The sequence below is a fragment of the Xenopus laevis genome, chromosome 9_10L, assembly GCF_017654675.1.
Source record: "Xenopus laevis strain J_2021 chromosome 9_10L, Xenopus_laevis_v10.1, whole genome shotgun sequence".
Classification (NCBI taxonomy): domain Eukaryota; kingdom Metazoa; phylum Chordata; class Amphibia; order Anura; family Pipidae; genus Xenopus; species Xenopus laevis.
In genome coordinates, this window is record NC_054387.1 from 77,808,199 (window position 1) to 77,823,011 (window position 14,813).

The window sequence follows — 14,813 nt, forward strand, 5'->3', positions numbered from 1 at the left end:
ACAAACAGAGATTTCTAGGGACACCCAGGAAAGGTACATTCCCGTGCCTCAACTGCATTTGCTGTGCATCGATCATAAAAGGTGACAATATCGATCATCCGACACAAGGCACAAAAATTAAACTTAATGACTATGCGACCTGTAACTCTAAAGGGGTAATCTATATGGTGAAATGCCCATGCGGGTTAGTATATATAGGCCAAACAGTGAGGAACATCAAAACCAGAATAAAGGAACATAAAAATGATATACGTAACTTTAAACATAATACACAGACCGATACAGCAGTGGCTCGGCATTTCAACCTGGCTAAACATACACATGGACAACTGAAATGGGCTGTTTTAGAATTAGTAAAACCATTGAATAGAGGGGGCAACTTCAAACAAAAAATGCTCCAAAGAGAAGCTAAGTGGATCATGAGGCTGAACACATTGGCCCCCAAAGGTCTAAATGAAGCATGGAGTGTAAAATGCTTCTTATGAATTGTATTAATTTGAATTATGGATTTTTCTTTTTCTAGACTCCTTTGATCCTGACTCCCATATATTTATGTGTAGGTACGGTAAGAACTATTTATTTATCGCTTCTAAATGTACTGGCTTGTCTCTTAAAAAAAGTATTAAAATAGTAGCTTAAAAAAGTATCCTAAAGAAAGTTATTTAAAAAGAATCTAAGAATAATTTATTGTCTAATAGACAGCAGAAATGAAATATTTTCCAAAATGGTGACACCGTTTTCGGACACAGATGGTAGGCAGACTCTGAAAAGAGTAGTGCCTAATTTTCAAGTAATTCTTTTATGAATTAAAATATTGTTTCAATTTTAATGTTGTTTCTAAGTACTAAGGTTATATTTTAAATGTTACATTGTTTTTAATGTTGCAGTGTGTTGCAAGGTGCACAGTTCCTCTGGTGGATAAACACGTCTTTAAGATGGGAAATACACGCTACTTTAAATAATTGATTGATTAACATATGATGTCACTGAGGGAGGAGTAATATTGTGGGTGTTGTGTTATAAATTGGTCTTTTTTGTAATTGTATTTTTCACTTGAAAAAGGATCCATGATGATCCGAAACATGTTGTGATAATAAAGGAATTTTGCAGCCAAGTCTGCGGATTGTTATGCTCCTTCCTATCCTACAACTGTTGCATGAGTACAAATTTGGCCTGGCTGGTGTGGCCTGAGTAGGAAAGTGAGCTACACAGGTGGAGATCGTTTGGATAAAACTACATTTTTGTTGTTACAGTTTATGTGTTGCCATTTGCTAGTACTAGTACATTTGTTTCACATATGACTTTACTTCTGTTTAAAACTATGGCACTCTCAGATACAAGGAAACGGCTATATAGACACCTGAGAGATTGCATCTGTACAAGCTTTAGGGGATGGCCCAAAAATCCACCCAACAGTATCAGTCAGCATAAGAAAGAGAAAAAGGTACCCCTTTCTTCTGAGATGCATGCATTCACAAACTGTCCTGCGAGTGTGAATTACCCAATCAATGACAGTAGGGGGTGAGCAGAGTTCCATCCTTAATACAATCCAGGGTGGGCTGTAGGAGGGCAGGGAAGGGACATCCACAAGAACTTCACATCAATATCACTGCATGGACTGGTTGTGTGCATCCTCTATATTTCTAGCAGACTACAGAGTTAAATATACACTTACTTATAATACATGCACATTTTGCAAGTGTGTTTTCTTCCATATCATATGCTCATTACAATGAAATACAGTGGTACCTGTCTTTAGTCCACCTCAATAAAAGTGTCTTTTTGGCTCTGAAAATCATTTCAGGTTATCCGTACAGGAAGACTTGGATTAAAGGGGGAATCCTCACTATTAAAAACCACAGTGAATATGTAACAAATCTATTTCACAAACAGTCTATTATTTTTGACTTACAGTAGTTTAAATATGTAATTATGTATTTGTGTGTGTGTGTTCCTCAACCAAACATTTTTTTCTAGCTGCAACCTGTGTTGTGATCTGCTAACTTGCTAATGTTGGGTTATCTGCTATAGGAGAAAATGTTAGGTTGAAGGAGCACACTAATTAACCATTTAGATTTAAAAATAAAAAGTATTAGTGCAAACTAAGTAAGGAACATACAATACAAATGTTTATATCACTACAGTTCCCCTTTAATAAACAAGCCCACAGCTCTGCTATTCCTATGAACTGCATCATCCCTGAAAGCTGAAAGTTCCTGAAGGCTGGCAAGTGTTAAAATTCAAATATGAGCCAGTATCTCTTTAAATGAGATGGACAAAGATCACCTGTTGATAGAAATACTTCTCAGATACTGTATATGTCAATTAGCTGGAAATTCCATGACAAACATCAAGAACTTTTTTATATTGTATGTATTTTTACCTGTCTTGCAACTTCTCGTAAGCAGGCCACCCCACGCTCAAAGTTTGGAAACACCACAGAGCCATACTTCTGATATTCTGGAACTGGCCGGATCTTAATTGTTACTTCAGTGACCACCCCAAGTGTCCCTTTAAGAAAAAACACAAAAGGCATATTTTATCCCATTCATTACTAGAAAGAACAAGATCTCTCAGTATTCCCCCTGCAAACATGCGCGATTGAACACCACTTCTCTGAAGTACTGTATGTGTAGGACAAAATTAACTTTGTAAAACAATTTTTATTCCTGGAAAAAAAGGAAAGTTTACAAGACAACTAAGAAATCGTTTCTGAATACCTAGCAATTTGGTCAACAAAACAATGATATGATCAGACCTTATCAGACAAAGTAGATCTATTCAACAACTCAATTTAGTATGCAAGGTCATCACTTACTCCAGGAATGTAAAGGCTTTTTCTTAACTCTTAGGCTCACAGCAGAAATTAACTCATAGGGGAAAATTGATCAAAGTCTGAGATTTGAGCTCAGCACCGAAAAACTCACCACTTTCTATTCATTCTAAAAACTCAATAGGTATGAATATAAAGTGGATGAGTTTTTTTATGATGACTTTAATCTCACATTATTATAAATCCGTAGGCAATCCTTACGGAAAAAAGTGTGGTGGCAGAGAAACATACTTCACTGGCCATTCTGCTTGGTGTTAACATGAATGGCAATTGCCTGCCACCAACTAAAATCCACCTGTTGAGGCTGGTATCACAGTTCTCCATCGGTAGGGTGTGCCAATTCCATTAAACAAACAGCAGCTGATTTTATAACTTAAGCTTCCATGGCCCAATTATGACTGTTCCAACCAGTCCTATGCATGTTGCCAAATTGACAGATATCGCCATATCATTAGTGATGGGCGAATTTGCGCCGTTTCGATTCGAAATTCGCAAAACGGCGAAAAATTCCCTAAACGGCGCTGGCGTCTCGTTTTTGACGCCGGCGCCGGTTTTTTCTGACGCCGGCGCCCGGTTTTTTTCGGGAAAATTTTTTTTGACGTTTTGACGCCGGTGAATTTTTGCCGCGAATTTTCGCGGGCGTTTAGCGAATTTATTCGCTGGCGGCGAATCGCGCAAATTCGTCACGAATTTGCGCCTGCCGAATAAATTCGCCCATCACTACATATCATGTCTTGAGAAAGACACACTGACAAATTTCACCATATAAATATGGAGTCGTACTGCATCTGGTGCAAATTGTTCCTTATGTATAAAAATTATAAATATTACTAAATATATAGTAATGTTTTTTGTTTTTTTAAATCAGAACTCATTTGTCCTTCGGCTGATGGCATACAGCAATTTTTGTGTAATTTCTGGAAGAACTATTCCAATCAACTGCCCTTCTCTGTCAGCACTTGCTGTTCTGTTGGAATGGAAATTGCTGCCTATTGCACATTTATGCAAGAATTCCTTGAGAAAGAAGAAGTACAGTAGTTGGCTCTGCAAAACTCATTTATGGAATGTCATAGGGTAGCCAGTTTCCTGTCAGAAGCGGCTGCCAGCTGGATTTTGATATGTGTGTGCCCCACTATCCATAGATTATGGATATTTATCATGTTGCATTAGTTCTCAAAATATTTGTCAGCATGGTATATATAGCCTTCCACTGCTAAGCACAGCTGGAAGCCATAGGTTTCCTACTACAAAAACATACAATCACTTTATCCACCAACATATGGAAACTGATATCTAACTGTAGGGTATAAGCTTGTTATTTTATAGCACAAGGTTCTTGGGTGCAGTTCTGACTTGGCACTACCTGTGTTTGTGTGGGTTTGTAGTACTGGTAAATCCAACATCACCCCATCAAGTTCAAAATGTACAAGTAAGACAAGTGGCTGCTCAAAAATTGATTCAAGCATGTTTACATGCCTCTGATAGGGAAATTACATTATAACAGCAACTGGTGCTGGGTTTGGGTGAGTAATTCCATGTTAACAATTGATGGAGTATAAGACAATGACAGGTTTGTATACAAAAACAGCTAACAGTGCGGTCACTGCTAAATGTGGTCAAAGAGCGAACCCTCTGGATGATAAGGCATATATGCGAACAAGTTCTTGGGCTTTAGCAAGACACAGGTTGTAGGCAATCCAGCATTATTTGGTTTGAGAGCTGGGAAGAGTGCTGGGAATGAGAAAGCTGCTTGCCATTACACTACGCTAGCATTACTGCATCCTCCAGGGGGAACTGCGCTTGGATGAAACTGTGTTGAAAATCTTTGGTACTAAGATGCTATTTACAGGAATCGCATCAAAATGACACCTGTACCCGATAGTTTGCATAGTTTGCAATATAGACATAGTTTATTTCTGGTGAACTATCTGAAAACAACTGAACTGAAAAAAGTTTTGGACTGTGAACAACCCGTTTAATATAATCCAGTCCATGTACATGGAATATTTATTGGATAAACTACAGGAGGAAAGTTGTCTGACACTGTCTTACACAGGTTAAATGTTCCACCTTTGAAAATGGATGCTACAAACAGGCACAGAGAGAAAAAATTACACCTGTGTTATTGTAACCTATGGAAACTTTACATCAGCTTTCCTTTCAAACAGAAAATAATTGGCAGATATCAAGAGAGAGAGACACAGAGAGACTGCTAGAGAAGCTCCTTTAGTTGAAGCACCAGAACAGAAGCACCTTCTTTAAGAGCAGAGAAGCTGAAGGTTTAAAAGGTTATGGCGATATTATTAAATGTTACCCACAAGGTCAATGAGCTATAAATGGCACCATAACTGCAAGGAGGATTTAAAGGGCTGTGAACACCCTAACTACGCTGAAAGATATACAACTGATATTGTATTATAAAGCAATATAACCATCAGCTACATACATTGAAAAACTCAGCAACCTAAAAAAACTAATTTAAATAAAGTAAAAAAACAGAGGTTTGGTAAAAGAGACAACTTTTCTATTCCACCACCATTTTGATACACAAACCAATTGTGTGATGGCTTCTCTTTGGCAAGGAATCATTATCATTTATGGAATCATTTGATCATAATAAAAACTACTACTGGCTTATCCTCATATACTAGCTTTGTGACAGTAGTAGCTAGGTAGCTAAGTAGTATAGACAACAAAATAAAGGAGGTTGCTTTCTAGCCAGAGCCAGTTATTGCCGATTTTAGGAAAACAAAAAACAGTCCCCCAATTTGCATTACTCTATTGCAATATCTATTGCCTGGGTGAATGTTCCCTGCATGAAAGACAATCTTCAAGCATACATACTACTAAACAAAGCTCATGAAGTATTGCAGTACAGCAGCATCTACTGCCACCATGGTTCTGAAAATCACAATGTATCATTTACTGTAAATCTAGAAGGTTTTTAAATTAAAGAAAGGACTAAACACATTTATATTTTGCAATATCTAGTGAATAATGTCCCCCTATTGTAAATTATAAGGATATTCTAAGTCACCGTGGAGATCCATGACAATATAAAGGCACGAGACTGAAGGCTGAGTGCTTTTATACAGGTCATGGGACTCTAAAATGACTTGTAATACATATATAAAAAGGGGTGCATTATTTATTAGATTACACAAGTTTCAGTGAGTCATTGGACACAAATTATATCAATAAGCACCATAAGCTACAGTATTCATGGTTCTTGTGTATTATATAGCATATAACAAGTCTCTACTTATACTGCATTACAAAAGCAAGTGTTTACCTTCAGATCCCATTATAAAGTGGTGAATATCAGGCCCCGTGGACATCCTTGGGCCCTGGCAGCTTTTTTCAATAATACCTTTAGGTGTAACCATTTTTATGTGAACAACCTGCAAAACAGAATTTTAAATACAGTGATTACACAAACATCTACTAATCTAAAGAACAGGCATAGATATAGTGTCACACGAGTGTATGTGAACAGAATGTATACTGGACATGTGGACTCTATGGTGCTGACATGGAAACATCATAGCTCGTAACTGGATCATTGAACGCATTAATTATAATTCTCCCAATTCTCCTGGACTCCTGGATTTTGTGGGGTTTTTTGCAATCCCTTCACGTTCTTATACATTTCAGCGGGTACATTTCCTGAATTTTATGTATGTTTTCCCACACTTTATGCCACTACATCAAAGGAAACTGAGAAACTCCAGTTGCTTTAGACTTTATAATTCAATTAGATACTGTATATCATGACCTGGATGAATGAAAATCCTCATAGATTACAATATCAATCTCCAATCAATTTCCAAACACAGGTGAAACTCGGCGCCATGGTTTCCAATACGACCTCTATGCTGACGATAGATACTCCTATCTATCTCTCCTGATCTCAATCCAGAGCTCTTAACTCATGTCTCCTCCTGCCTGTCCGCTATCTCTACCTGGATGTCGCAACGCTACCTTAAAGGAAAACTATACCCCCAAAATTAATACTTAAGCAACAGATAGTTTATATCAAATTGAATGACATATTAAAGAATCTTACCAAACTTGAATATATATTTACATAAATATTGCCCTTTTACATCTCTTGCCTTGAACCACCATTTCGTGACTCTATCTGTGCTGCCTCAGAGATCACCTGACCAGAAATACTTCAACACTAACTGTAACAGGAAGAAGTGAGGAAGCAAAAGGCAGAACTCTGTCTGTTAATTGGCTCATGTGACCTTACATGTGGTTTGTATGTGTGCACAGTGAATCTTACGATCTCAGGGGGCGGCCCTTATTTTATAAAATGGCAATTTTCTATTTATGATTACCCAATGGCACATACTACTAAAAAAGTATATTATTATGATAATGGTTCATTTACATGAAGCAGGGTTTTACACATGAGCGGTTTTACTCAGTATCTTTTAATAGAGACCTACATTGTTTGGGGGGTATAGTATTCCTTTAAATTAAACCTCTCTAAAACAGGAAATGGTTCTTTTTCCCACAACTAACACCCATAACATCACAGAAATATCTATCATAATAAACAATACCGCTATTACCCTGTCCACCCAGGGCCCGGTGCCTTGGTGTAACCCTAGATTCTGCCCTGTGCTTCACTTATTCACTGCTCACTTATTAAATCATTTCACTTTCACCTAAGGAACATATCCAAAATACGATTATTTATCACCCAAGATGCTACCAAAATTCGTATTCACTCTCTCATGGTATCAAGTCTAGACTACTGTAACCCTCTATCAATTGGCCTTCCAATCCAGTCCATTATGAACAATACCACATCAACCGATCCTCCTCTGCCATGCCACTCTGCCAGTCCCTGCACTGGCTTCCACTAAATTTCAGAATAAAATTCTAATGACCCTGACATAAAGTGTATATTAGCCATACATTTTACTGGTAATGTAAGGTTTAGTAATATCTTGGTAATCACAGTTCAAGTATACATACAGTCTTACAAGGTTGATTTATGTTCAGACAATTCTCCAACCAACGCATGCTTTAAAATACAAACGTTGTGTGGTACTTTCCCCTTGCTGCATAAATCCAATGCATTGTATTTAATATCTTCCTAAAATGTGCCTGTTCTGGGAGTTTCTAAAAATTAATGATCCACCTACTCATTCCATGTGCATTTCTGTTTATGGCTATTTTGATTTGCATTGCACCCCATAATACATAATAATGATATTAATACATAAGATAATTTTCAAACAGCTCAGAGTCATGCATGATAAAGATAAAAAAGCAGAAAGGAGAAAATAAGGAAAACATTTAATTTAAACTGCAAATATGTTTGCTCCTTTACGATCCTATCCTTAGTGCCCTCAATCATCCCTGCCAATTAGAAAATCATCTTTCCCAGGAGAATAAATAATTGATTGTTCATTTTTAACAGTCCCTAAATGAGTCCTCTCCTGCAGGAAAACCTTCAAATGCAAGGCCCCTAAATTCTCCTTACATTTTTCAATGCCTAGCTATGCACTATTAAAAGATGGCAAAAAAAAGACAGCAATTTAAAATGTTCCTTGCCTCCATGAAGGTTGCAAGAAACCTAATATGTCAGCCAATTGTTAGGAACATTGATCACTTCTATTATGAAAAAGAAATACTCATAACAACTGCAAAACAATGGTTTATGGGCAGTACATCTCACAAAACACATAATACAGAGACTATATTTATATTGATAAAGAGATGCAAGACATGAAAAGGATTTGGAGTCAACCTCAATTAATAATCAACTCAAATTACATGTGTTTATAAACCAATTAGGCACAAATTAAGCGTTGTTTATGTCTTGGAAAAAAGGCTACAGAGTCTGGGAAAAACCATCTGCAAAAAATTGTTACGCATGCCCAACTTGTTCTATATTGCTTATGGTCCTGGATATTTGGAGCCCTAGTATTTGGTAAACTGGGTTGGTTTTAGAAACCTGTGATGCTTGAATAAGGTGTTAATTTATGCCATTATTCATACGAAGTTGTTGCTTGTATTTGACTCATATTTTAATACCCTACACATGCATTTTTTTCTTTTAGCCCAATCATAATTGGTGCAGAATGTATCTAATCACAAACTGTATAATCCATTCATGTGAACGATTCCCCTGATATATAGGATTAGCCTTTGAATTGAAACAACAGGATCAATAGGAAAGTGGATTGAGCTAGGAATAATGCAAGGTAATTATTCATTTACATTGAGTTTTCCCAGACATGGTACATCAGAAGCACTGGTGGCACATATAAAAATACCCCGAGTAGCAAGAAGATCCAGAGTTTTAGTGCACAATTAGCCTACTACTATAAAAATTTGACCAAATTATTAAATGGCGTTAATGTACAGCTGAGAATTGCCAAAAATCTTCTTGTGCCATTTGGACAGTAGAAAAGATGAAGATAAAACTGAACACATATTTTATAAAATGTTTATTTTATCTTTCAAAAGACAGAGGGTTGTTTTTTTAACCCATAGCTGCATTTGATTAAGAAATGGAATTATGAGAGGGTTTATTGCCACAACATTTAATCTTATCTTAAACTGCATTCGGAAGCAGTGAGAACAACATGTTTACATTATTTTAGGAGCTCATATCTTTTCACCAACGGGAAGACTGGGTACATTTTATATATTTCACACTGAACCAGAAACTATGAGGACAGCCTTAAAAAAATAAATTCAAACTAAGCAATTTTTGTAGCTATATTTGGTTACCCATCATTTATAGCCAAGGGGCAAGAAACATGAAAAATGATAGAACATATCACTGGGCCCTTAGAGATCAACTTAAAAGCGCAGGTATTGCTCTTGTCTAATCTATCTGGATCTATAGCACGCCGTTGTGCCCCTAGCTCCTGCTACCACTGCTAGGAAACAGTTCTGTCTGAAAGTAGGGCCCGACTTTTATATCCAAGTCAGCATTTCAAATATATAAGTGCATGCAGACTTTTATTTAAAATAAAAGAATTCTTGAAAGTTCATGGCTTTTGCATCATAATATGAAATAACATACATGGATTTGCATTCTAATATGTAATAACATACTACTGTACAGAATATAACATTCTATTATTATTGTTATTACACTCTGTAGGCAAAAAAACTGTCAGAACAGGGGAGAGACGAATAATCATTGAAGTACTTAAATCTTTTGTAAGAAATTATGATTCAAAGTCAAAAAAACATGATGGTTTCAGTGGGAGCTATTCTGCCATTTGCTCATGAGCTATTCAGAAGATTGGATGATCACCTCACAGAAGACTTAATTAATTAATTAATTATATTCTCAAGAGAGTGCTACATGAAGCTGATTCAGTTGTATTTACAAAAGTTGTCCTTCTATGGTAACAAATGAACTACTTCTGAAATCTTACTGGCATTAACATGTCTAAAACTCATCTAAAAGCCATTCTGGTTCCAAAATGTTCAGGTTCTAGTGCATTAGCCACCCAAAAAGAGATGGGGGCACATACCACGCCCTGACCTGAGCTGATAAGGGAACACTGGACAGCAGACCCAAAAGCACTGTGATATCTAATCACACAGTACTTGCGAGGTCACAGAGGCCAACGATCCAGTTTTCTCATCCATAAAGCATTACCAAATTACTGCTTTTGTGTAAAACAAGGGACATATCAACCATTTCATAACACTTTGTTATTTAAATACAAAGGGAAGCTATGTCAGGAAACCATCTTATTTCAGTAAACACATTGTTTTTACCTACAAAAAAACATTACATTTTTTTAATGCAATTTTAAAATCAGTAACCTTCATTTTCTATAGTTTTGAATTATTTTCTGCCTTCTTCTGACTATTTCCAGCTTTCAAATGGGGGTCAGTGACCCCATCTAAAAAACAAATGATCTGCAAACATACACGTTTATTTTTATTGCTACTTGTTATTACTCTTTTTTTCTATTAAGACCCTCTCCAATTCATATTTCAGTCTGTTATTCAAATCAACACAGGGTTGCTAGGATGAATTGGAACCTAGCAACCAGATTGCTGAACATTGCAAACTGGAGAGCTGCTGAATAAAAGACAACTCAAAAAGCACAAAAAATAAACAATGAAAACCAATTGCAAATTGTCCCCGAATATCACTCGCTACATCATACTAAAAATTAATTTAACATCAGACTGAATCAGTCTCTTATATTTGCATGTTTATACAGGTATTTTAAATATATATACCCAACATGGAACCTTAATGTACAAAAACCAATAACACATGGGAAAAGGACATTACCAGATCTTCAATGTTTCCATAAATGTTTTTTTTCATGCCTGATGCTCTTGTGGCCACCCAGCCTCCTAATGTGCTGAATTCCATGGAGTCTGGCTCATGACCTGTGCAGTAACCACTCTCCCCAAGCTAGAATGTTAAGAGAAATATGGATTTATAAGAAAATGCCTTACAGATTCACTGACAATAAAATTAATTTTTTTAAACAGATAAGGAAAGAATAAAAAAAAGAAAGAGGCCTTCCATTTAAAATATCCCTTTTTCTGGAAGTGCCATAAACCACAAGTAGACTATGGTGTGGTTGTATTGTAACCTGTGAATAAATCTGCCTCCTTGCAAGCTGCTACAAGTAAATACAAATGACAAAACAAATAATACATGATTTGAATATCAGCAACTCCTTAATTGGCAAAATTAGCGATAAATATATGTTTTCAACATTCATAGGAAGGTCACCTAACCTTAATGGAATTATTAAACAGGTACTGTCACTTAGTCTGTACATGGGCGTGCATAAGTATATAAAGGGACTGACTATAGCCTCTGGCTTTATTCCTTTCCCCACAGAGTGATCATTGCAATTCTGACACCATCATTTCCTTTAAAATAATACATTTCACTGTCACACTTCTGCACTCCATTATACCAACCCTTGCTTCATAAATGTATATGCAATTCCTTACAGGAAATACAGGAGATTTAATGTTAGTACATGTACGATTAAACATTATACAAAAGCATTGCTCATTCTGTTGTTGGGTCTTTGCAAATGATGTTCTACTTTTAAAGGCCCCATTATTAAAGCTTTTATTTTTTACTTGACCAAAGAAGTGTAAAAGTCCATAAACACGCACTCATCATACATATGGGGACCAGATTATAGCTAAAAATACTGCTTGCTTCATTTAAAGCTTTCCAATAAATAAAGCTCTTAATCTCTCGTTCCCTTCCCTCTAATGTGATATGCAGCAGGCCTTTAGAAAATTTGAGCAAATTGCCTGCACTTAATTCTCTAAAGGAGTGATGTGTTTTAATGTAGAGCCATCTGGTTGGGCTTCCTGTATGCAACAGCTTTATCCATTAACGATTCAGATCATGCATTCCTGTACATTAAATAGTCACTTGTTCCTCATTTTTCTATATTAGCTTGGCTTTGCCATCTGTAGAGCACCTGAGTTGGAATAGATACTTAAACTGCAAGCAAACCAAGCAGTCCTGCTGTAATCATTTGCAAAGCTCAGCAGTCTCGCATCAAATGCTCTGGGCTCAGCCATCTGTGGATTTTGGTGTTTATTATATACAGAGCTATCAATCAAGAGGTGATCCATTTTGGTTAACCATGAATTCCAGTTCTGGTAAGATGGCAAGAAAACAAGTAAAAAGAGCAAATGTCAACTTGTTATACAAGGATGTATGCTCTTAGAATGAACCTGCCATGCTAAGACAACGTAGATGTTCAGAGTCAAATGTTAATGACATGTTATATCATATTCATAAATGATGTCAAATTAAACCCTTCTCTTCTATAGGATTGCTAGTATGCCTCTTACAGGCTTGGTAATTGTGTATTTATTTTCCCTTAGTTAATGTGACGAATTATGTGAATGAAGAGTTCCTTCTCTGCTGCTTATTTGTTGTGTTGATGTATATGAAGGTAAGCAGCGCACCAATTATCTATTGTATCTTTTATATCTTAAATAACGTGGTATAATTTCTCATTCCATACACAAACTTAAGTAGATATGATGAACCCTGATAAATCAGACATTAGGAATTGGATGCTCAGTTTGGCCAGAAAAAAAACAATACTCACTTCTTTTACAAAAAGGCCATGCACTAGCAAAGCAATCTGTTACAAAGGGCATGCTATACACCTATTTTAATATTTAAGGATATTATAATTTACTAAAAAGTTCCCAGAACATTAAAGGCATAGGCCTCAGGCTGAGTGATTTTATGTGGGTCATGGAACTGTGAGGTGACTTCTAATATCCTTACAAGTTACAGCAGGGGGTACATTATCTGCTATAATGTATGTTACTATATTGGAAAGCATAATTAAAATATACTGATACACCCAGCTGTGCAACCATCACCACACGGTCTCCCAACGTGTAACCACCCTGAGGCTAACCCATCCACTTCAAATCTCATATCCTGCAGTTAGCTCTTGCTGCTGCCATTATCTCACCCAGAATACTCTGCTTCCCGATTGCATTTGTCCAATAATGGCATTCAAATAACCTTAATAAAGTGTGGGGTCTGCAATATATGTAAAACAAAATGGCCTTTTGCTTAGCCGACTGGCATCCAAAAGGGTAGAAGAAAATGGGGTTGAACTGTGCATGAGAGCTACTATCACTTGCTTTCTTCCCAGAGCATTGGTTTATTTATTAAACATCAATAATTGTGTATATTCTAATGATATCGCAGATTTAGCCCCAAGACTTGCTAGCATTGGTTTAGTCTCTAAAAAAGATGTAAACCCAAAAATATTATTTTGCTTAATGAAAGAAATTTTAATTCTAGGTAACTTTCCAATATACATGAAACATTTTTACTGGTTATTTTTCAACTATAGTTGCTACTGAAAGAAGTGTCTGTTCCATTCTATCCTCTAACCTGACTTTTGAAAAAATGTAGAAACCAACTGATAGCCCTGTGACGAAGCATGCAAGGCTGACATCTTCTACACTGTTTAAGAGACATACCCAAAAGAACAGAAAAAAACTCTAAAATATTGCATTTAATTGCAATGATATTTGCTAATAACTTGTAATGAATGTACATACTGTAGATTAGAAAGTTGCATAAAAGTAACATTTCCTTTTCTAATTTATTTTTGGGGAGGTGTCATAACCCCTTTTAGATAGAATAGAATTTTTTTATCCACACCAAAATTTGAATATAGATGCTCAAGATATATATATATATATTTTTTTGTTCAGATCCCATATCATACAATTAGACCCAAGGGGAAATAATGGGGCATAAATTAATTACAGTTTTTCACATTTTATTTGTGCTGAATTTCCACTGTTAAATAAAAACAGATTCGAAAGCCTGATTAATTTTTCTTTATCCATTAACCATAAAATTCAGGAATGGAATGTATTAATGGTGCATGCACAGGTGTAAAACATTTATAGGGGAAAAACGATATCTTTCGGGCGTGTTCTATTTATATAGCTCCCTTCACAAAAATAATAGCTGCATATATATATGTGTTCTAGTAAAGGTTTATGCTCAATATTTCAGGGCGTTCTAACCCTTTGGCATGTACTTATTTTTATACCTATTGTTAAGACCCTGATAGAACACAATAAAATGCTACTACATTCTTAGGATATGAGCCTTTGGAGAATGCGGATTTTGTGAGTTGTTCAAATGAAAAGTCCTTGCGGCCAATTACATATAAATATAATTGGTCATTAAAATTTAGGCTCTCTCGTTATGAACAGAACACTGGGCCATTTTATTGGTTAATGGCAATAAATATAAATGAATAATAACACAGTTGCTTGAAAATGAATGGCTTAACAGGCAGATATTTTATTTGAAAAGAATGTGACGCTAAATGCATTTAGATGCCCCCAAATGTCCCATTAAAGTGTCCTGTGAATTAATAGGGGAACCCTAAAGCCCTGTCTCCTAACTCTGCAACTGTCAGTTACCTCAGTAGCCCAACAC

General features: G+C 36.1%; 1 protein-coding gene across 1 annotated transcript in view; it reads right to left on the reverse strand.

Annotated features, from left to right (window-relative positions):
• agps.L (alkylglycerone phosphate synthase L homeolog) overlaps nucleotides 1–14,813 on the reverse strand; it is a 118,570-nt gene that overhangs the window by 56,094 nt on the left and 47,663 nt on the right. The window contains 3 exon segments of the mRNA NM_001093104.1: nucleotides 2,384–2,511; nucleotides 6,126–6,234; nucleotides 11,127–11,252. Of these exon segments, the coding sequence (NP_001086573.1) occupies nucleotides 2,384–2,511; nucleotides 6,126–6,234; nucleotides 11,127–11,252 (363 nt within the window).